This window comes from Osmerus eperlanus, chromosome 13 (assembly GCF_963692335.1).
Source record: "Osmerus eperlanus chromosome 13, fOsmEpe2.1, whole genome shotgun sequence".
In the NCBI taxonomy this organism is placed as follows: domain Eukaryota; kingdom Metazoa; phylum Chordata; class Actinopteri; order Osmeriformes; family Osmeridae; genus Osmerus; species Osmerus eperlanus.
Window position 1 is genome coordinate 3,955,359 of NC_085030.1, and position 24,815 is coordinate 3,980,173.

At 42.7% G+C, this 24,815-nt stretch overlaps 2 protein-coding genes across 2 annotated transcripts; both read left to right on the plus strand.

The window, feature by feature from the left end:
• Nucleotides 1-8,039: 8,039 nt before the first annotated feature.
• LOC134032995 (trafficking protein particle complex subunit 11-like) lies at nt 8,040-9,995 on the plus strand. Its single transcript, XM_062477091.1, has 3 exons — nt 8,040-8,080; nt 9,036-9,203; nt 9,718-9,995. The coding sequence occupies exons 1-3, from the start codon at nt 8,060-8,062 to the stop codon at nt 9,760-9,762; spliced, it is 234 nt and encodes a 77-aa protein (XP_062333075.1). The 5' UTR covers nt 8,040-8,059; the 3' UTR covers nt 9,763-9,995.
• A 580-nt stretch (nt 9,996-10,575) lies between these two features.
• Nucleotides 10,576-16,682, plus strand: LOC134032994 (organic cation/carnitine transporter 2-like). The gene is made up of 11 exons (XM_062477090.1): nt 10,576-10,742; nt 10,864-11,264; nt 11,367-11,470; nt 11,667-11,821; nt 11,933-12,104; nt 12,227-12,368; nt 12,457-12,554; nt 12,932-13,146; nt 15,605-15,787; nt 15,875-16,010; nt 16,094-16,682. Exons 2-11 carry the CDS (start codon nt 10,914-10,916, stop codon nt 16,164-16,166), a joined length of 1,629 nt encoding a protein of 542 aa, XP_062333074.1. The 5' UTR covers nt 10,576-10,742; nt 10,864-10,913; the 3' UTR covers nt 16,167-16,682.
• Nucleotides 16,683-24,815: the final 8,133 nt, after the last annotated feature.

A 24,815-nucleotide genomic window follows, 5' to 3' on the forward strand; every position in this document is an offset into this window, starting at 1 on the left:
TGGATAATAAAAAAAGCTGTTTCTCCTATGGCGAGCATTGTCAGATTTGGTCGAAGTTCAAACATCTGTAATTCAGTCATATTTCGACATATCAAAGTGGACCTTTGCATGGTACTTCAGGGGCATCTCACCTTAAAGCCTATTAAGTTTGAACCATCCTTCAAAAATACATTTGATTTAGTGACACAAACATATTGAGGCAATGTGTACATTTACATAAATACACCCATTTCAGCCATTTTGTACTTGATTCAATTGCCTTAAGTAACGTTTTTAAATACGTCAATGATACATATCTGTACCAAATTTCAAGTCAATTTCACCTTTGGTTCAAGAGAAGAGGAATTTTGAAGGTTTTCCCAAATTTTCACAGTACAGGAAAATCCATCATGGCGGACCTTATGGGTCCTTGAGGCTTTTTTGTTCCTCATGAAAAATGAGGCATGCACACCAAGTTTCAGAAGAATTGGAGCAATGGGGTGGAAATGCCATCACTTTGAAAATCGGACATTTGGGCGTGGCCTGTGGCGCCCCCTATGGTCCGATGTGGCCCATATTTGGTGTGGGGGTACCCACTTGGATGTAGTATCAATGTGCCAAATTAGAAAATTTATGACAAGGGACTTTTTGAGATATTGGGGCGCAAGGAGAAGAAAAATAATAATAAATATAGCTGCAAGCAGCGATGCGGGTTCCTCCGCAAAATGGCAAAATATTATGTATACTGCAGAAGATCGAGAGTTGGACAACAAGGGAGCAAAACTACTTCATGTTTGGCCAACAACAGGCTGAATGGGGATTTGAACTCATGAGCATAAGGTTACAAGTCAGTCTCTCTATCCTCTCTGCTACACACCAACTGTTGAGATTGTATGAATAGAAAGGGCAGGCAGAGTATTAGCTTTGGTCAGCTTTTGGACAAAGGTTAAGAAACGGTTGACATTTCAAGGTGAAATTGTGCATCGTATTTCAGAATGATGTCATCCTGTTTAACCCTTTGACGCGTACGAACACACCGGTGTGTTGAGTCCTGGCTGGTCCCTGGAGCGTACCAACACACCGGTGTGTTGGAACGCGTCCTTTAGAATGTCCAGTTTGGCTTATTACGTAACAATAAACTCTTCAGCATTAGCCTACGCGTATGTTATAAACATGAATCTCAATTTACTGTATATTTTGAGAAAGTTTACCTTTATTATCCATAAGAAAACGTTCAAACAATTTAGTTTAGCTAATGTTAGCTAACAGCTAACCAAAAATAACTCACGCTTTTCTCACGCCACCTAGTAAACCATAATATTATCTGTTTTCCTTGACTTGGCTATCGCTTTCAACAGATTTTACTATTGTACAACCAACCAGAGATCGAAATAATAGATATACGTTCACAAATATGCATCTAAAACATCTGACATTCGTCTGTCTTTCGTCTCATTTTGAGCTACTAGAGGCCATCTTTGATTTTTTTGTCTTCCGGCAACAAATATGACCCTTGATGATGTACCCCTTGACCCCGTACACCTCAGTATTTTCTCGTGAGAAGATTAGGTCATCTCGTTGACCATTTGACACCCACAATGCAGAGTACTGATCAAAACAAAAAACATGGCAGCCTACATTATCGTCATTAGCCAAGTTAGCTTCTCGAAAGCTACACTACGATAATATATCATATCAATTCACTGTGGATTCACCTGTGTGAATATTTAAAAATCGGAACAGTAATGACAGTACTAAGTTATTTTAATAAATATTTTAATAAGTTAAAAAGCCCACACCAACACGTTTCTTAATTTTTAACACGTATCCTTTTACTCATTTCAGGTAGCTAATTACATGTCCAGGAAAGGGTACAATCTCGTCATTGTCACGTTACATATCAATGAATATCATTAGCACACAGCTATAAAAAATATCACATCAAAATTATTTAAAACCTTACTGTGTAGGGGTAGGCAAAGCTTCCGTCAACATATCGGCAAAAAGGTACAGCATGTTTGAGTTGTGTGATGTACTGGCTATGTTTAGGACATGATCCTTTACACAGGATCCACTATGGACATCCAGGATCATGAAGGGCTTGGGATTTCTGGATCTGTTGTCATGACAAGTCAACTGGTATTTATTGTCATCATATACTTACAGTACACAATGAAACAAAACAACGTTCTTCCAGGACCTAGACATAACCTAGACAACTACAACAACTGTGTGGAATTAGGTCAATAAAATTGGTCCAATAAGACAAGATGAAATTTGTGACAAATGCCTCAAAACACCAAGAAGTGGGGATATTGTGAATGTAAACAAGTAAGCTAGTGCAAGGGAAACTGAATGTAAACATAACATACTAATACCATAATACATGGACATCAGTTATTGAGGTAGCAGCAATATGCAAAAATATTGAGTTTGATGATGTACAGGAGCGTGTGGGGTGCATGGGTTTGTCCACAATGCGTGTGGGTTTGGGGATGCAGCATTTGGTATAGATGTTTGTGAGGGAGGGCAGAGAGATCCTGACTATCTTCTCAGCTGTCCTCACTGTCCTCTGCAGGCCGTGATGCAGATCCTTGGGATGCTCTCTACAGTCCCTCTATGCAATGTGGTGATGGTGTGGGATGGGAGATGGGCTTTCAGCCTTTGCAAAAAAATAAACATGCTGCTGGTACATCAAGGAATTAGGTGTTTGACGGTCTCGTTGATGTTCAGCAAGGAATGGTCACTTTGTGCTGACCGTACTTGCTCGACACCTGAGAGAAGGCCATGTACTATACATGGACAATTTGTACAGCAGTGCTGTCATGTTCTGTTTCTTGGAACGGGGCCTGTGCAGGCCAACATTCACCTGTAAAATTATAGGGAGATGTTCAAGATATAGAAAACGGTCAACAGCAGGCAATCAAGTGGTATGACAAGTGGTGCGTTTCATTACCCTATGAAACATTACAGTCATACATTGCCGTCTTGTCATTTCAATAGGTTGTTAGATTGAATAAGCATAAAGTCTGGTTTATTCTACATGTCGTCCATCAACTAGCCCTAGCCCAGATTTTCCAAACAAATTACACTTGCCTCTCATTTTTGCTTGAACTGTGGCCTGACAATAAATGAGGAATACATTTTCTATCAACACGGAAATTAATGACAGTAGATGGTAGCAAGAGATCACAAAACATAGCCATCAATATAGAATGGATGTCTGAATTATTGTGTTTGCTTTAATTTGACTAAACATGGCAAGTTAGTAATCGCTAGTTACCTGAATAATACCCTTTACTACGAGCTAGCTAGTAAAAACATCAGATAGTGGAAAACAACCACAGGTCATGCTTTAGTCTCAATATCATGCCACAGGTATGTGTATATTTTGTGGGTATAAATAATCTACTCACCAGAAAAGTTTCCCAGATAAAGATGCCAACCAAAAAGGTTTGAAGGTATCCAAGCAGCATGAGCTTGCTTGATCGCCTTTCGCCGAGGTGTGTGGGAGTCATGTTCCAGTCTCGCCTATAGCTCAATTTGGTTGACGATCAACAGTTGCTGCTAATTTACTTGGCTATGTTACGTAGTTTGTGTAGTAGGATTATAACAAAGTAATGCAAGTGCATCTAGTCAGTCTAGCGTATTACTAGGATTGTAATGTATCGTTTTGTTTTCGTTTAGCTGGCTTCCATCCAGTAACTTATTTTGTGAACACTGGCTGCGTTGCCAACTCAGAAGGTTTACGAGATGGAAGCCAGCTAGAGAAAACAAAACGATGAATATAAATCAAATTAGACTGACTGGATGTATCCAAATTATTTTGTATTCGTTATAATCCGACCACACAAACAACGTAACATAGCCTAGTAAATTAGCAACAGCTAACTTGTTGATTGACTCTTTACTACACTACGAGCTAGCTAGTTTGGCAAAAACATCACCTCGTGAAATACAACAGTTCATGCTTTCATCTCAGTATCGTGCAAACTATATGGGTGGTATAATTTGAGTTATACAAATACTTCAGTCACCAGAATAATAGCCAAAATATCTACTTTGAAGGTTTCCGCCAGTCCCCTGAAGCGGAAGAAATACGTAACGAGAAGGTGGATAAACAAAACAACCAATGAATGGAGTATTCGTCACTAATACGGGGTGCAAACTAGGTCAATGGAAAATGCGAACCGAGAAATACTTAAATTGTATAGCAATTCGATTTTAATGCGTCATAATCAATTTCTGGAACGTTGAGATTGATCCAAACTCACGCGCATAAAAAACTCACTCTGGGGGACCAGTCAAGGAATTTAGAACCTACGTGTGAAAGGGTTAACTAAACAGATAATCAAAATTATGACAGGCCAAAAGATAATGGCTGGATTCCAACCAACTACCTTATACTTTACAGGTCACCATGCCAGCCCATTGAGCTATTCTCAGTGTTGAATATTGTCATGTTCAGTTACTGTATAAAAAAGTAAGCTGTTTCTCCGGTGGTAAGCGTTGTTAGATTCAGCCAACGTTGAAACAGCTAACGATTTTTCAGCCTAACGATGGCTTGCTTCACTGATGGTGACAGCTCTTTGGACTTCATATTGAGAGTTGACAGCAACAGATTCCAAACACAAATACCATACTTGAAATGAACTCTAGACCTTTTATCTGCTCCTTGTCAATGAAATAACGAACTCCCTTTATGAGGGAATAACATACACCTGGCCATGGAACAGTCGAGCAGCCAATTGTCCAATTACTTTTGGGCCCTTAAAAAGGGGGGGGGGGCACATATAAAATGTATTGTAATTCCTACACCGTTCACCTGATTTGGATGTAAATACCCTGAAATTAAAGCTGAAAGTCTGCACTTAAAGCACATCTTGATTGTTTCATTTCAAATCCATTGTGGTGGTATACAGAGCCAAAATGATGAAAATTGTGTACATGTCCAAATATTTATGGACCTAACTGTATGTTGACATACCAAGGTGAAATTGTTTGTGGTACTTCAGAAAGATGTCATCCTGTTGAACTAAACAGATAATCAATATTATGACAGGCCAAAAGACTATGGCTGGATTCCAACCTATGACCTTATACTTATCAGGTCACCATCCCAGCCCATTGAGCTATTCTCAGTGTTGAATATTGTCATGTTCAGTTACTGTGTAAAAAAGTAAGCTGTTTCTCCTGTGGTAAGCGTTGTTAGATTCAGCCTAAGTTGAAACTGCTTGTACATTTCCTATAAAAACGGGACAACGGGATGACTGGGTTGCTGCTGTAAAGAATAACTTTCTCATCGTTTTTTTAAACAGGTTGTTTGGAGTGCCATAACTTGTCATGGAAGGGAATTTTAAATCATGCCTAGCATCAGTGGGAATGTGTCCTGGCTTAAGTTACTGAAATGAATTTGTGCAACAGGCAAGGGATCCACCTGAACAGAGTTATCTCTACCATACGTAGACTACAAGTAGCTAGCTGCTGTGGTGAACCTGGCTTGTTTTGCAGTAGTTTACACAGTCTCGCTTAACAGATGATCAGAGTGTTGTGATGGGCTCAAATAAACACGCATTGCTATGTTTTTACAACCGGAGGATTGATCGGAATACTAGAAACCGTTTTGTCAGAATAAAAAAATAAAAACTATGCCTCTGACTGGTATTGAACCTTGATTACCAGCACAACATCTCAGCCAATTGAGCCATTCCCAGGCATGGAATACACAAAGTTCAATAACTGGATAATTAAAAAAAGCTGTTTCTCCTATGGCGAGCATTGTCAGATTTGGTCGAAGTTCAAACATCTGTAATTCAGTCATATTTTGACATATCAAGGTGAAACTGTGCATGGTACTTCAGAGGCATGTCACCTTAAAGCTTATTAGGTTTGAACCATCCTTCAAAAATACATTTGATTTAGTGACACAAACATATTGAGGCAATGTGTACATTTACATAAATACACCCATTTCAGCCATTTTGTACTTGATTCAATTGCCTTAAGTAACGTTTTTAAATACGTCAATGATACATATCTGTACCAAATTTCAAGTCAATTTCACCTTTGGTTCAAGAGAAGAGGAATTTTGAAGGTTTTCCCAAATGATCACAGTACAGGAAAATCCATCATGGCGGACCTTATGGGTCCTTGTGGCTTTTTTGTTCCTCATGAAAAATGAGGCATGCACACCAAGTTTCAGAAGAATTGGAGCATAGGGGTGGAAATGCCATCACTTTGAAAATCGGACTTTTGGGCGTGGCCTGTGGCGCCCCCTATGGTCCGATGTGGCCCATATTTGGTGTGGGGGTACCCACTTGGATGTAGTATCAATGTGCCAAATTAGAAAATTTATGACAAGGGACTTTTTGAGATATTGGGGCGCAAGGAGAAGAAGAATAATAAGAATACCAACAATAACATTAGGTTCCCTCCTACCGGAGGAACCTAATAAGAATACCAACAATAACACTAGGTTCCCTCCTACCGGAGGAACCTAATAATAAGAATACCAACAATAACAATAGGTTCCCTCCTACCGGAGGAACCTAATAATAAGAATACCAACAATAACAATAGGTTCCCTCCTACCGGAGGAACCTAAATATATATGTGAGAGAACAAAGGTTGTGCTCTCGCCGAAGGCTTGAGCACACCCAATAATACTAACAATAGACCAATTTGCACCCTACGTCACACGACTGTCAAGCATGCTCAACTGCGCATGTCGGATGCAAAAGACAAACTTCTCCCGGGTATAATACACTTGGAGTTTCGATCAGGTCATCATATATCTCTGGCCACTGGATTTCAGGGCTTGACATTAACTTTTTGAGGCACTTTTGAGGTCCTTTGGTCAAGTACATTTACGTTTCATTTGTCCATGCACAAAAGTCACTTGACCCCCGATACCTTAAATATCCTGACCGAGTGATAGGGCAAAACTAGCCTGGCTAACGGAGGTCACTTTCTCAGGCAAATGACGAATATAACAGGCTCGGTTAAAGAAATCCGAGATGTTGGCTATCTTCAGCAGGCTCGTATCTACAAAAGGTAGTCCTCCCTGATGTTTTTACTGTAGAATGGAGTGAACGGGCAAAACTAGGCTGGCTCGGGCAAAACTAGCCTGGCTAACGAAGGTCGCTTTCTCAGGCAAATGATGAATGAAACAGGCTTGGTTAAAGAAATCCGAGATGCTGGCTATCTTCAGCAGGCTTGTATCTACAAAAGGCAGTCCTCCCTGACGTTGGAGAATGGAGTGAAATACAACATTGTGCACACTGCCAGTGAGCGACCCGAGTCTGACTGAGGCTAACAACGTCAAAACAGTGTAACGGGGACGCAGTCTCACTCAGATTGCCAGTTTTACACAAATCACAAAAATAATCGGACCTGCTGGCTAAAAGCAGAATTCCCATATCTCTTTAAAGCTGCCCTGCTTGACTTTTAAGGTGTATAATTGACTGTAAAACTGTAAAATTATGAACTTTGTGACGTGAAGACATAGCTGCCGCATGAGATGCGGTCTACATGGTTTTCTGCAGCCACATTGCGCGCGCATCCCGAATGTTTACAAACAAATAATTGGTCTATAACAATAGGTGCCTCGCAGCTTCGCTGCTTGGCCCCTAATAATAATAATAATAAAACTAACAATAACAATAGGTTTCCTCCTTACGGAGGAATCCTAATAATACTACCAATTACAATAGGTGCCTCGCAGCTTCGCTGCTCGGCCCCTAATAAGAAAAGGTAGAAACACTTAAGTGGCTTCGCCGCTTCGCGGCTTGGCCACCAATTAACTGACAACATAAGTTATACGACTTAGCTCTACAATTTTCAAGGACGCACACATCTCAACTGCGCTGTGAAGCGCGTGTCCGTGCAATCATCCCATACGCTTTCTAACAATCACTGCTGATAGACGGCCTAAAATTTTGTACAGCCCTATTTCTGATACCGTGGCGGCAGAAATTTAGCCGTGGCGGGCTGCCACAGAAAACTTTGCGGAAACACTGCACTGTCTTATTCCACAGCCCACTGGGCAAGTTGTGTCTCCAGTGGAACCAGAGACGCCTTCATGTTCTCTGGACTCAAGCAGGTGACCCAAACTCTCTCCTTGTTTGCATTCGCATTTATACAAAGATTAAAACAATATAAAGATACAAAAGAAGAGAAAAAAAAACCATGCAGGTGGTTTTTCGTGGGCCCCACCCCAGAAACTTAATAGTCAATATTATACATTCATCAAACTAAACAAAATTTTCCAAGATAAACAAATTAAATAAGTCGAAATTTTACCATAAATTATCTATATGAATTATAAGTTAATTACACGTGTGAAACAAAAGTGAAAACAAAAGAGAATCGTTGAAATTTTACCAGAAAATACAAAATGAAACTCATTTTATATCATTGAACATAATAAATACGTGATCGATACTAAATATATTTAACAAATTGCAAAATAAATGAATGGAAATGATGCATAGAAGTGTTAACATGTATATCAGGTTGTCAAATATCAAAGAAAAACAGAAAACCAAAAACAGAAAACCAAAACAAGGAAAACAAACCAGAAAAACAACAAATCAGGTGAAAGTAGTGCTTGGATGTTCTATGAAATCTTTTTTGAAACGGGGAATGACAAGCAAGATTGTTGCAGTTGGGTTAGATTATTCCATATGGTGGGGCCTCCTCAGCCCCTCAACCAAGAGGAAGGGAGAGCAGGGAAGAGAGAGAGAAGGGGGTGAGGGAAAGAAAAGGAGTGAAAAGAGGAGGGGGGGTAACAGGAAAAGAGACACGTTTCCTCTGATCCAGGACACTCAGTATCTAGGCGTTGACCCTAACCCTAACCCCCTGACCCCAGAGTGTGACTGATCATAAACCAGGCCTGTGCTCTGAAATCAGCTCCTAACTAATGTTCGACAGTTCCCACCACCACCAGCGCACAACGCATGACCTCCCCTCTCAGATGTGTTCACAGCTACCATCCCATCAACCTCCCTGAATCCCAATGTCCCAAATGTGCCGAGTTATCTTGTCTCCTTCTCCAGGTCCGTGTGCGTATCCTACCAGGGGCACGGCAGGAGATGCTGTATAACTTCTACCCCCTGATGGCGGGCTACCAGACACTCCTCCTGCTCAACATCAGCCTGCTGCGCTTCCCCAGTCCGGCCAATCAGCTGCTGCAACGCTTCCTGCCCTCGCGCATCTTCGTCAAGGTAGGCGACACGCTCCCCCCCCTGCGCACAGGACCGCATGCAAATTGCATTTGTTCACTGTATCTCTTTGCTGTGCATAAAGGCTGTCAGGAAATGAATGTCACAAATCCCTTTTTTTTCCAAGTGATTTATAATCTACCTTGGAAGGGATGTAAATCGTTTGAAAGACAGTAATTCTTTTTTTTGCTCAATCCACTCTGATTAAATAACTAATACATCTTCTGGGGGGGGAACCGAACCTGAACTTTTACACTTCTGAAAAATCATGTTGGAAACAGATTGTGGAGATGCTAGTTAACCCTTTTCACCTATGGCACACAGAAGCTACTACATAGACACTATGCTGTACAAATCTCTTTCTTGTTGTTGTAAAACCTTAATTTGGGCAAGCTTGTTTTTTAACCCACTAAAACATGGCATCATGATTAGGATTTGCTGTAGGGAGTATAAGGTAGCACTGCTGATGTTGTGTGTCAAAGCTACTTGTTGATCAGTTGTTGGTTTTGTGTTTCAGCCTCAAAGCAGACCGGTAGACGACACCTCTATTGCTGCAGCCTAAGAACTCCAACTCCCATTCAGGAAGTCTACGAGCAACAAAGATGAAATTGTCACATTCACGTACTGGTGTAAGCAAATTGGAGTTGCAGGTTATCAAGCTTGAATATTTAAAGATATTCTTAGCTTGCTGTCAGTAAAGAAACTCTGTTGGTTAACTTTTTTGACGATGAAAAATAACGTTTCAAAATGAAAGAAGCAACAATACTCAGTGCTAAAAATAAAACACTCAAGGTTGTGTGTATCTTAACTTTTGTTAACATTGTGCAATCCATTGCTAAATCCACTTTGCTTTTAGTACAGTACTTTAAGTATGAAGTAGCTTCAAATCCCATTACTGCAGGCTGCTTGAGAACGACAACTTAACAGCTCTGCCAGCTTAGTCCCACATGACAGCATGTGTAGTTTTGGTTCGCACCACTTTATGGAAGACTTCATAATAGAAATAGTCTGGCTGGTTGTGTGACTGACGTATGTCTCCGCTGATAACCTCTTAAATCATCTGGTCATGACAAAAGTGTGGTTCTCTACATTGTTGTAAAGAAAATCCCTCACTAAAGCAGTTCTCATCAGTATCAAATGTAGGGATGCTTAGATGTGTGTTCGCGTGTGTGTATGCATCTGTTGCATATGTGACTAAGTAATGCTGAGGAAGGGTTTAGGCTGTCTAGCATTAAAGGATTGTAAACTTCTAACCATTGAATAAACTATTTGAAAGTTTGTTATGCTCTGTTGACTTTTGTTCTCTGCTCTAAAAAGCGCTGGGCAATTTTTGCCACACCCATTTGGCCATGGTGTATCTTGGATCCCAACCCTGACTACAGGCAAAGATGCAGGGTTAACGGAAGGAAGACAGACAGTTCCACACACAGGCTCTCTGACCGAGTAGTCTACTCTGTAGATCATCCAGGATATCAGCCTTCTGGAAAGTTCCTTGTGTGGTGGTTTGTTACCTGGAGAGGTGAAGAAGGCAATAGAAGAAAGGTAAGAGGTCCAGGTCAGGGGGCTCAGTGAGAACGAGCAACACTGTAGTCAAGAATAGACAGAGGTGTACCTCTTAAACTTTAGAGATACCAAGGGTAACTTTATCACCATTACCCCTCAGAGAAAAGTCAGGGGTCTGGAGCAAATTTGTGGGCGGTTGAGGCCGTGAGGATGCTGGACTACGAGGAGAGGACGGCGTTCCTTGGCGAGTGGGGAACCTTCCAGAAGATGGTCTTCTTCCTCCTCAGCCTCAGCAGCATACCCAACGGCTACGTTGGCATGGCGATGGTGTTCCTCGCGGACATCCCCTCCTACCGCTGCCGGGTCCCAGGGCTGAACAGCAGCAGCTTCAACCTGGACCTCAACCTGTCGTTCCCCCTGGAGGAGGTGAGGGGGGAGGTGGTCCTCAGTCGCTGCCTGAGGTACAGAGACCCTCCGGGTCCCAATGGCGACGAGACCGAGGGATGTCTGGACGGCTGGGAGTTCAGTACAGAGAGATACACCTCCACCATCGTGACTGAGGTGAAGCTACACTACCTACTGGGAACACTGCCTGGAATTTATGGATGGGATGACCCTTGGAACTGTCTAACTGTCTTGTTGGGTGTGTTTGCGTTCCGGTAGTGGGACCTGGTGTGTGACGATGACTGGAAGGCTCCCTTCACCGTCACCATTTTCTTTGTAGGTGTTCTCTGCGGTTCCTTCCTGTCAGGGATTGTCTCAGACAGGTAATGGTTCTCCAAAGCACGTTACAACTGCAGACACATCAGTATTTAATTGTTCTAGTGTTCTGTAGACACAAACACATCAAGTTCTGTTGTAATGTTCTAGTCTATATCCTGTATTTTGTTCAGGTATAGTTCAAGGCAATGTTTGGAGTTTTTCCCCTTATACATTTCCAGGATGAAATTGTATGTTCCATAGGTTCGGGCGCAGGTTGGTCCTCTTTGGCACCTTGGCAATGCAGACAGTGTTCACTCTCCTCCAAGCAGCCTCTACCAGCTGGGAAATGTTCTGCTTTTTCTACTTCATTGTGGGGGTGAGCGAGACAACCAACTACAGTGCTGCCTTCATACTGGGTCAGTCTGGACAAAGAGATAACTAGATCAGATAAGAGTAATATCTTCATTGCATTTCTTCATTTGTCTAGCTCTGGTCTGATCTTGTCTGTGTGATTCTGTGGACCTTAGGCTCTGAGCTCCTAACTAAATCAGTCCGCGTCAACTTTGGTGCCCTGGGGGTAAGTTTCAGCTATGCCTTGGGCTACACCGTGCTGCCCCTGGCGGCCTACTGTTTCAGGAGCTGGAGGCTCCTCCTGGTTGTCCTCGCCATCCCTGGCTTCCTCTACATCCCTCTCTGGTGGTGAGTACCAATGCCACCTGGCAGTACATGAATGTTTCTATTTCTCTTTTGGGACCAGTAGAGTGGCTTGAACTTGGAACAGTAGGGAGACATGGAGGACATAGTAGTGCCCTGTGCTGCAGGTACATTCCAGAGTCTCCTCGCTGGCTATTGACCCAGGGCAGACTGAAGGAGGCGGAGTCTATCATCAAAGCTGCTGCCAAGATGAATGGTCTTACGGCTCCTGATGTCATCTTCACCGAAGATGTCACTGCTGAACTCATGGTGTTTTAATGCTCACACACACACACACTCACACACACACTAACCGACAAACATTCCCAATATACTTCTACATGTTTACTATCTGCAGGAAAACAGAGCCAAGGAGAGCCCACGCCTGTACACCTGGTTGGACCTGGTCAGAACCAGGAACATACGCAACCTCACCATCATTAACATCCTCATCTGGTACCCTGATACGTCCTAGCCATACACTGCTGAAAAGTATACCTTACGCAGTATAACACACTGTGCACACCACATTTAGACACCACACCCTGTATGCTTGTTACGCACCACACACTTTAATACACACTACACCACACTGTTGCAAAATATACCCTACACAGTATAGCATGCACTGTGCACAACACACATAAGAACCGCATACTGCATGCTTCACACTATAATACACACTACATACTACACCACACTGCTGCAAAATATATCCTACACAGTAGGATAAATAAACACTGCACACTGCATGATGACTACATACTACACACAGTTGACCACATGCTAGTGTATACTTGCGTACGTCACAACTTCTCCGTCCACCACCTCAGGATCATCATCTCCATGACATATTATGGGATGTCCCTGAACACGCCCAATATGGACGGAGATCCCTACTTCAACTGCTTGGTTGCGGCGGCCACAGAGTTCCTGGCTTACGGCAGCGTCTGGTTCTTGATCCGCTACACCCCCCGACGCTTCACCCTCCCCTTCACCCTGCTGCTGTCTGGAGGCCTGCTGCTCTTCATCAAGCTCATACCTGATGGTACGAGGCCCACCGGAGCGGACAGTACTGCTTCTACACACACACACACACACACACACACACACATAGGGCTGTCCCCGACTAAAATTTTCTTTGGTCGACCAAGACTCGACTAAAACGTCTGAAACTAATCGAAATTTGAAACGTACAAACATTTTCCCGATCTGACTCAATGGCTGCTGGACATTGCAGATTCAGCCGCTAATAGCCTACTAATAATAAGACTCGTATCACCAGTCCTGTTGTAACCGAATGTCGATGGTATTTAGTATCTCTTACAATGTACTACAAATTACAAATAATGTTTGTTTAACATGCAAATGATCAGAGCGCGCTTATCATTGTCTACATTTATACGTGCTGGGTGCAACATTTAATATTGTGTGTGATTGAAATTCATGTAGACTATGGGTACATTGCAAAAGTGTCAGAACTGAGAGCAGTCCAGTGTGATCTCTCCATCTCTGGATAAACCACTATATGCACTCGAGATCCGTTGTCCTGCGACCAAAGAGCGACTTAGCCGCAACTTAACCCATGGTACCAAAATTAATGTATCCAGCCGACCAAGGTACAACGTCTCGGCAACGTTGTCCACGGGACCAAAAAATAACGTAACCAGCCGACCAAGGTACGACGTCGCGGAAACGTTGTCCACGGGTCTAAAAATAAGGTAATTAGCCGACCAATGTACAACGTTGCGGCAACGTTGTCCATGGGACCAAAAAATAACGTAACCAGCCGACCAAGGTACAACGTCGTGGCAACGTTGTCCAGGGGACCAAAAAATAACGTAACCAGCCGACCAAGGTACGACGTCGTGGCAACGTTGTCCAGGGGACCAACAAATAACGTAACCAGCCGACCAAGGTACGACGTCGCGGCAACGTTGCCCACGGGTCTAAAAATAACGTAACCAGCCGACCAAGGTACAACGTCGTGGCAACGTTGTCCATGGGACCAACTGGCAACATTCCCTTTATAACGTAGCTACGACGTTGCCACGACGTTGCCAGAAGGTAACGTCGCGGGTTACCAACTGAGCACTTACTGGCAACGTTGCCGCAACGTCATGTGTTAGCTGGGTAGGGCTGTCCCCGACTAAAATTTTCTTTGGTCGACCAAGACTCGACTAAAACGTCTGAAACTAATCGAAATTTGAAACGTACAAACATTTTCCCGATCTGACTCAATGGCTGCTGGACATTGCAGATTCAGCCGCTAATAGCCTACTAATAATAAGACTCGTATCACCAGTCCTGTTGTAACCGAATGTCGATGGTATTTAGTATCTCTTACAATGTACTACAAATTACAAATAATGTTTGTTTAACATGCAAATGATCAGAGCGCGCTCATCACTGCCTGAAAACTTGCAGCATGCGAACTTAAGTAGAAGCTGAGTGGGGAACGGTGCAACAGAGAAAGATGTTGTTGTCTTGGCCGGAGAAGATAATGTAATTCGATTTGAATGTGATTCTTATAATATTCATATTCATTTTTCAACCCAGCGCGTGAGCGAAGTAGGGCTAGGCCAATTTACGTTTTTCAGGTGGTAGGCTACATCATATTCAACGTCGAACTTTGAAAAATAAACCGTTGTTGGCAGAGTTTGCATTCAACGTTTTTCGAGTCACCCCGTACTTTATAAATGTAAATATACTTTAATGAAATGCTGCCATACCACATATTTCTTGGCCATTTTGACTAATAACACTGACAAAGTAGGTTATGGCAGAGTTTGTAGTTTGGCAGCCAATTGTGCTTGTGCCTTGTGCAACATACCAAACCAAAACAAAGCGCAGATTAACGAAAGGGAAAACAGTAACGCCTTTTCTTTTCAATTATATATTTTTAGAGTTGCTTTATTTGTCTTAACCCTCGTGCTGTCTTCGGGTCCCATGACCCAAAGGTTCATAACGAACCATCGTTGTGTTTACCCAATTTTACCCAATACAAAAACAAATTAAAATAATTTTCTTTTAACCTTCGCAATGTGGGGGGTCTGAGACAGCCCACCGGTTAAAAGAAAATGCTTCACTTTGTTTTTGTATGCGGTAAAGTTGTCGCAATACAACGGTGGGTCACAATGACTGATGGGTCAGAATGACCCGAAGATAACACAAGGGTTAAATAATATAATCTACAATTTCTGTAGAACATTTTGTTAATTCAGCAATGATGACACAAGCGGGAGATCTCACACTGCCATACGACAGCTCGACTAAAACAATCTTAGTCGACCAAGAGCATATCGACCAGAAAATCGACTAGTCAAGTGAGTGGGGACAGCCCTACCACAGACACTTACAAAATGGCACATACTCATAAGGATTCCCATGTAAACAAACGTACACACACCTAAGAGGGTACAAACTCATGGAACACACGTACCGGCATATATACTCTCATACTACTCAAATCTAGAAAAACATAAACTGTGTGTGTGTGTGTGTAGAACTGAGCGGCCTGACCCTAACCCTGGTGATGGTGGGGAAGACGGGTGTGACGGGGGCGTTTTGCTTCCTGTACCTGTACATGATGGAGCTCTTCCCCACCGTGGTGAGAAACATGGCCCTGGGAGTCATCTCCATGGCATCACATGTGGGCAGCACCGTCTCCCCATACATCGCCTTCATGGGTCAGTGTTTGTGTGTGTCTCCATTAAAGAGTATGGAAGCATATATGTCTGTCTAGATCTATGTTTGTCAATGCTGTCTGATTTCAGGTACATACAACAAGTTCCTACCTTTTATCTTGATGGGTGGAGCCACGGTCATGATTGGGTTGTTGAGCTTGTGGCTACCTGAAACCAAAGGTGAAGAACTTCCAGAATTCATCCATCAGGTGAAACCGCTTCAAAGGTACGTTACCATGGTTAGGGTTGAAGCGTGTGATGGGGTATTTGGGATGTACAGTTGGGTCTGACTTTGTGTTGTGTATCTAGGGTGTGTTTAAGGCAACAGGGTAAAGAAAGTACACATGACCGGAAGAAGGGGACAACCTCTGTGGAGATCTGAAGACTCCGAACCCTGATCCCTGACTATAAGTCGTGTCAGATTACTTTTACTGTGAAAAGACCAGTCTGTGAGCAGGAGGAACAGGGTTGGTGGATAATGGATTTCTTAGCTGGTCACAGATATGAAAACCGCAGAGCTCTGACGAGGTTCTGAAGTGGTCTGGTGAAAAGCAGTCCTTCAACTGACTAAGGTACAACCTACAGTATTCGAAAAGGAATTTACCAACGTGTTGTTTCCCTTGCATTTGTACACACCAGACGCTTATTTGTAGGTGTTAAGAACCGGTCCTTATGGTTGCTACAAAAATACACAGATTTATTCAGAGACGGAAGCTAAAATAAAATCTACTAGGAATAGTTTTCCTGCTTAGACCTCCTTGTTTGGTACAGTTTTGATTGAAATACCTTATGAAGTCTCGCTATGCATTGAGAGATCTTTAATGTATGTGATGTTACAGTTGTGTATGACATGTTTCCTAGTGTATTCGTTTTCAAATTGTGTACAATAAAGGCATTCAAATAACCGGTGAGCTTGCATGCTGGGTTTCTATGACCTGTACCACAGTTCCTAGTGTTGCAAAGGCCGCGCATTTCCCCTCATCATTAATGTATTGGTGTATGTAAGCACAATGGAGCTTCTTTCCTTGTCTCTGACATTTAGCACATACCAAGAGTAAGTCAGATTCAGTTTGGTTATAATAAGACTTTATTTATATAGCACATTTCATACAAGAATTGCAGCTCAAAGTGCGTGTAACCCTGTTGAATTTCATTCATTGCTATATAAATATGTTAGAATAAATAAGTTCATTATATAATAAATAGCATTAAGGTTAAAAGTTAATTGATTTAAAATGTTTAAACATATTGTTCATATTTACATTCGAATGTCTGTGAGTTTATTGGCTCATAAGTTTTATATGACCTTTGACTTGTCGTCGTCGAGGTATATGTATGGGAAAGAACGGAAGAAGAGGGGGAGAAGATGGTGGAGAGCGGGTCCGGAGTTTCAGTATTGAGTTGCCAATTAGGGGACCATTGAATGACTGTAACCTGTAATGTGCGGGCTGTCGGACAGATAACTCAGCAGCAGGTTGCACGTGCATACTGGACTTGGGACGGGAAAGGAACCAAATTCGACGGACAGTCCAATTCAAGGAGCCTTTCTTTTTCTTCTGGACACTGAGCTACTCACCGAACTTTTACTCTTCACACCACGAGGTGGCTGGTGCGCCACGAGTTGCCCATCGACTGAAGGAGATCGCACGGCGTGGCCCAACGCACATTAGCAACATTCAACAGACTTTTATTTCTCTTTATTTTCAAGTGTGATGTGTATGCAGACTACGGAGAGTGAGTCTGAAGAAACCTGTGAAGTACGTTGCCGGTTATGTGACTTGTGTAAAACTCGAATAGAGTTTACATTAGAGCAGGCCCGGCGCCAGGCACTGATTTGCGGGGGGGGCATACGTTGCTTTGGGGGGGGCACGTTTTCTTTTTTTTTCTTCTTTTTTTTCTTTTTTTTTTTTACAGCCTATGGTAGCATAGTAGGTCAACTTTTCACCTATAATCCAACTCCGGCACAAAAAGGTGACAAACGGTATTATTTAGAATCTCACAAGCTAATAAATAGGCCAGCTAGGTTGCCTACCCAACGAATAATACAGCGACAATAATTTTATATGTAGCCTGCCGAACTGAGACCCACACAGGACACAATTACTTTTCCTGGTTCATTTATTAACTGTTACTTTCGTAGAAAGGCCACCCCACGAAAGGACTTAAAACAAAATAATACAAAACAATGCAAAACAATATAAATATACAGTCACGGAAACACATAGGCTACGAAACCATAGACATCCATCCAAAAATCAATAATAAACACAAAACATCATCCAGTCAAAAGACTTAACAGGTGTAATTCAAACATTCTAACATGTTTTTAAAACAGAATTACAATATGTACCTATATCTTAACAAGGTTTACTCCGGCATTCACGGAGGTGCTGCTTTCATGCTCGGGCAGAAAAGAAAAAGAGTGAACGACCAAGATGCACCGTCCGCGTTAACACTTGACTTGTCACATCGCCACCTAGTGGCCGAAATAAATCAAAATACCTTCCAGGTTCATAACAAAATATATACAATGTATTTTTTTTACCCACCCGGCTACATATAATTTGATTTATTTAATTGTCTTCATTTTCAAACAAAAACTGATGACCGAAACGGAGCGCAACACAGCAGTAGTAGTATTAGTATAATAGTGCCGTATCAGAATATAGTTAGAATATAATTTATTGTTTTGTATATCCATATTGAAGGTCCTAACATGTACAAAGTCATCTGTTTCAAAATCAATTTGTAAAGTGTTTATTCAGATTATGGTGTAGTAGCCTTCGGTATTTGTTGAGAATTTATAGATCTGAGCGATAGCCCGATGGTGGGCCTTCAGCAAGCCGCAGCCAGCGGGGCCAGTAGCGGACGTCTGTCGGTAAAAAGTTGGCTGCCACTGGTGGGCCGCTGGTAAAACGATGAGCAAAACACCAGCCAGCCCGTCGGTCACATGCTGGCCTACAACAGAATTTCAGAAAACATTGCTTTGCATTACATGTTTGTTTTTCCAAGAAACAACAAACACATAGGCCTACAACCAACAATTTAGCCTAGTCTATATAAGGCCGGCAGGCTGGATAAAACCAGATAACTCATCATTAGTAGAGCGGGAGACGACGATTGGCCACCGAGTGAAATGTGCGTAGGACAGTGTCCCTCCATTCACTCCTGAACTTCTTTGTCAAGTCCTTCTCGAAAGCTAGCAATATCAGGTTGGCCTTTCGTTTGTGGAGCATCGACTGTCTGTGATCTGAGAAAACATTCTTTAAAGTGGAGAAGGAATTCTCACAGACGGCCGTGCTTGCCCCAAAAGTTAGTGCATGTTTCAGAGCAGTTATGATGCTTGGCATTGCCTCAAGAGGCTGGTGAAGGTATTTCAGAACTTTTGCCATAGTCCATCTACCCCCGTCAGGTGGGGATGTGTCATACATTCGTGCACGTAGGAGCTGGTGAGCAACCGTGTACTCCCTATCCACCACAAACGTGTTGCTGAGCTTCAGTAGTGGGGTGACCTTAGATGCGTTGAGGAAATCGGCGTCCTCCGGGTCCAGCGCATTCAATGCACCCATAACCGCGCAGTTGCGCTCTCCGAAGCGCTCCTTGATTTCCCCACACACTGAATCAATGCAGCTGAAATATAGCCTCCGCAGTTCCAGCTCGTTGTTGGGGTCCTCCTTTGCGATTCTCTCCTCAACAATGTGGATGTCAAAGGCTGGGTTGATGGTGCGCCTTCTCTTTTCCATGGGCGGCTCTGCACTCCGGCAGCGCTCCAAGAGAGCCATGACTTTTCACTTCAGAGCGCATGTTCTCAAGACACACACACGCAGAATTGACAAGTTGCATACCTGTCAAAAGATCCATGTCCTCTGACTGTAGCATGGTATTAGGGGGGTCGAGGTATGACAGGATAGAGTGAACCATCTCGGCGATGAACCTGAAGCTGGGCTCAGACATGGTCCGAAGCAGACCTGCCGCTTCAACGCGCACATCTGCGCCATAGGTCCTCTGGCTGTCGATCTCTTTGAGGAGGGTGACCAGGTCATCAAATGATCTTAAAACAACAGAGACAGTGCCAAAGTGACCCGTCCAGCGTTGCTCCAAGAGGCGTTTCAACCTCTCTCCCTTGTACAGGAGGGCTACTGTTGGTCTCCTGCAGAATTTGTAGAGGATATTGCAGGTGCTGAAAAAATCCAACACAGCCTTTTCTGCTGCCAGGGCATGCAAGACCACGAGATGCAATTGGTGGTTGAAACAATGGACATAAGGAATGTCTCGCTGCAGTTTCTCTTGCAACCGTTTCTGCACCCCCCCGTGCTTACCGGACATCAGAGAAGCGCCGTCATACACTTGGCTAATTATTCGCTTCGGACTCAGTCCAGCTTTAGACAATTCCTCCACGATCGTGTCAGTCAGTGTAGCCGCATCCCCTTGGTCAGCTGTGGCAATTGTCAGAAGACGTTCGGTTGGCTCATACAACTCATTAATAAAGCGCACAACTATTGAGATGTTTTCTGTTCCTGTTGGGTCTCGAGTACCATCCACTTTTATCATGTAAAACGACTCCCCGACCTCTGTCACGATGTGCTCTGTGACCATGGTGGATATGATGTCCAGCAACTCATTCTGGATCTCATGGCTGGTGTATCTGGCATTGTGTGGAATGGACTGGGCAATAGTGGCCAATACAGGATCTTTCCGTAGAGTATACTCAAACATAGACAAGAACAAACCACAGCCATCATCAGACATACTTGCATAAGAGTCATTATCACCTCTGAAAGGCAAGTGGCTGACGGCGAGAAACTCAATTACATCTACTATTGATGACAGGTAGTATCTGTTGCGCTGCAACTGTTCAGCGTTAACCAAAGTCGACACCTCTCTTCCTGTAGCAATCCTCATTCCCTTGTCTTTCCACATAATTTCACAAAGCATATGTTCTTTGGATGCTGCATGCTGCATGCTATATCGATGGGGTGGCTAACGGTTTCTCTGGAGCGGCTAACGTTTAGGCCTACTTCTCTGGAGCTGTCAATCTCCTCAGACGTCTGTCCTTCGCTTTCACACTCTCTGTCCCCGTCCTCAGAGACACTCCGTGGTTTATTAAAGAAACGTCTTATATCCATCTTTTATTTCTTTATCTCTATTTCTATCTCTTCATCTCTATTTATATCTCTTTATCTCTATTTCTTTATCTCTATCGTTTTCACTTAAACCCTTTGCTTCCGGACCATTTAAATATGGGCATTAAAATGCCCATGGTTCCCGCCTTAATATCTTTGCCGTCCAATCACTTATTTTATTTCTGAAAACTGCCAGATACTCACGACAACTTAAGCTCAAAGCACATATCATTGGTTAAGGGGTTACTGGGAGGGGGAAATAAATGTATCGTCAGCAACTGCAGATTGTTTTCCGAGGCGGATACCATGGGAGATTGTCAACTGTGTTAGATTTACAGCTTCGAATTGAAATCGGAGACGATATTATGAGTAAAGACAAGTTTCTTAATATGTGTTGTCAATATTGTCAATTAAAAGTCTAAACTTTTTACTTACAAAGAATTTGTTTGTGACAGGCATGACGGTAGTAGCACTGTTTAGCCTCGATTTGAGCAGATTTCTAAAAAACTTGGAAAAACAACATTAACTAGCTAGATTATGTACACTGTAAGATAAATGTACATGCCTTGTTTGGCCAATTCGGTCGATTGTGGAAGAAACTCCAACGTTTTTTAGTTATCGAGAGGAGTATCCAGCCATAGCGCTAGCTACTTTAAGGGGAGGAGAATTTTTTTGAATTTGATTTTTTTTTTTTACGTGTGATAAGTGACTGACTGGCTCGTTCGTCAAGGGCGGGCCCAACCGAGTCCCAGGGCGGGCCCGGCACCCCAAGGCCCGCCCATAGCGCCGGGTCTGCATTAGAGAGAGCTAGCTAATCAGCTCGATTTAGCTAGAAGCTTCAACGAACTGTGGCCTGCGAGTCGCCTGCTCGGTTGTCTTGGGCACAGTTTCGAGAGTGCAAATCTCCAGGAGCATCACGCCTGGGACACACTGCCTGCGATCGGCTGCGATCTGCTGCGACGCGCCTGGAAGCGCCTCCTTTTTTCTTTCGGCGCCCATGTTAACAAATGGGACCGACCACACTGGCTGCGAAGCGCCGCGATTGCCTGCGATCGCCTGCGATCTGCAGCGATCGTTTCGGCAGCTGGTCTAATTTTTTCGCAAGACGCTTGCGAAATCGGCTGCAGGATGATGAAATACACCATACTAGTTGATATATTTGAAGAAAAAAACACGTTAAGATTTTACTCCATTAATTGTAGACTACGGTGAACATTTGTAAAGTTGTAGACTTTATAATTACACAATGTTGGTAACGAACGTCCTTTACATGTGTTTACCCTGATGAAAACTAATGAAAATAAACGGATTGATCCGTTGAGCTAGCATTCCCATAGTTGTTTTGTTTGTTTGAGAGAAACGATTTGTCAGGCGTTGCACACAACACACACGCAGACATAGCCTACCGAGAGAGAACCCCCAAGTCGATTTCTAAAATCAGCATCAAATGAATTCTCGAAGTTGAAAAGCACAGGGAGTTGTTGTATGTCAGCAACAATTTTACAAGGACAACGTAGATAAGGATCAATGCTGGGATATAGCCAATGCCATGTTTATGTACCATGTCAGCGTAAAGGAAAGCTCAGAGTAGCTGAAAGGCTTGGTGACCGGCGCGGAGAAATGCGCGTCTGGTGTGAACAGCTTTTGCTCAGTCGTAGCCTATCGTAGCCGATCGTGGCGCGGCGCGGCGCGTCCAGGCGCTTCGCAGCCAGTGTGTCCCAGGCGTCAGAGGTTAGACGTTTACCTCACCAGCACCACCAGGAAAGTGCTGCAACGGCGAGGAGGACATCAAACACAGCAACAGTATTTTTTGGATAAGTCATGCAACGGGCCTTCAACATGGTGGGTTAATTTGATCGCATGTCTTTCCATTTAGTGGACTAGTTAAGGTATGCTGGCTTAGTTTAGTTTACCGAAATTGAGGAGTGTAAAGATTTGTTCAATTGAGTGTATATTTTGTATTTCATGTGGATTTATATTTTCGGTAAATATATAAAACGTGTTTCTTTTTGATCATTGTTTAAGCATTGGCGTGCGAGGAAGATTGTGGCCGACCCCACCCACCCTGGTCAGGCTGCGGTCCATCAGGACCAAAACCTCACGCCATAAGAACAGTTTCTTTCCATCTGCTACTGGCCTCTTCAACAAGGCCAAGGACTCCCATTGACATTAATTCACTTATTTAACTAGTATAAGTCCATCTAATGGAAATTCAGTATGCATAAGCCACTTTATCTCAGTATCCGATTGCACTATGTTGACCATTCACGCTGCTCATTCTATAATTTTTATATATATTTTATTTTATTTTTAAATTGTTAGATTCTTAGATTGTTTAGTTCATAGAAATAGTTTGTACTTTTACTTAATTTAAGATCTGTATATGTTTAGTGTTTTGCACCTCCCTGCCACAGTAAATTCCGTGTTTGTATAACATACATGGCGAATAAACCGAATTCTGATTCGGGTTTTACACAGGTAATATTAGGGGTTATCATACTAGACTAAAGGAAGAACTCGGAGAGCGCACTCCTAACTAAGAGAGAACATGCTAGGGGGTGCTACATGTGTTACATAAAATCAACAAAAACAATATAAGTAATTAAACCTCTCTGAACACAGGCCGCAGTCTTTGCCGTAATCCAGAACAATCTCAGACCTTTTGCAGAGCAGTCCAGAACCTATGTTGCTCAAGCCTTTTGATTACAGGCCGCAGTCTTTGCCGTAATCCAGAACAATCTCAGACCTTTTTCAGAGCAGTCCATAACCTATGTTGCTCAAGCCTTTTGATTACGAGCCGCAGTCTTTGCGGTATCTCGAGCCACAGTCTTTGTGGTATCCCAATATAAATGAAATGTAACAAAACACAGGCGCAATCTTTGCGGGTGTGGGTGCAGCCGAGCTGACTCACTCGCCTAGGACCTCAAAGGTCTTTCGTACTCAACACAGAAAAGTCCATCATCCAAAAATGTATATTGTTGTTTGTTTACTTATTAACTTAAAAGAAACGATATAACAAGCTCAGGATAGTATTTCTAACAAGTTAAGTGTAGGTCAAAAGACTGTGGTGCTTCAAGGTCCAATAGCTTCAGCCTGTTTTGCAGGGACGACAAACAACCAATCAAATTATGTAGAAATGGCTACAACAGCGGGAATCAAGACAGCCAAAACACAATCAATAAAAACAATAATCCAAGTCAAACACATGCCGCAATAATACAACTAATACAAGTAATAAAACCCTTCTGAGATCAAATTTGTTAAATACTTTGGTGTAAAGAGAGGCTTTAAACTGTCTTTTGAAAATGTCTAGCGTGTTTGCTTCCCTATGTGTTCCATAGTTTTGGCATAATTGACAAAGGCTGCATCACCAATCTTGTTATGATTGCTTCTGGTGACCTCTAATAGGCCTGCATTTGATGATCACAGTGTTCTAGCTGGTGTGTAGTTAGTAAGAGAATTAGCAATGTAGCTAGGTTTTTGTCCGTTTAGAGCTGTGAGGAAAAGGACCTTAAAGTCAATTCTGAAGGTAACAGGGAGCCAGTGTAAAGTAGCTAGGACAGGACTAATGTGTTCTCTCCTTTTAGTTTTGGTTATCTAGCTGCAGAGTTTTGAATGAGCTGTAGTCTTTCAGTGGTTTATAATGTTATAATGTGATCTTCATTAAGACCAGATGGTTATAGTAAATTATTGGTGAAGATGCCATGATATGTGTGCATTATTTGTGTTGAGTGAGTTTTTACAGTGAGTCACCATACCCTTGAGTTAAGAAGTGGGAAGACTCAAGTTGAGACAACGCCATTTTAACACCCTTATTCTTTCATACCAGTCCTCCAACCAACCATATGCAGGCACTTGCGTGCACACACAAGTTGTACAGTAGCATCTCAACCACAACTGCAGACCCT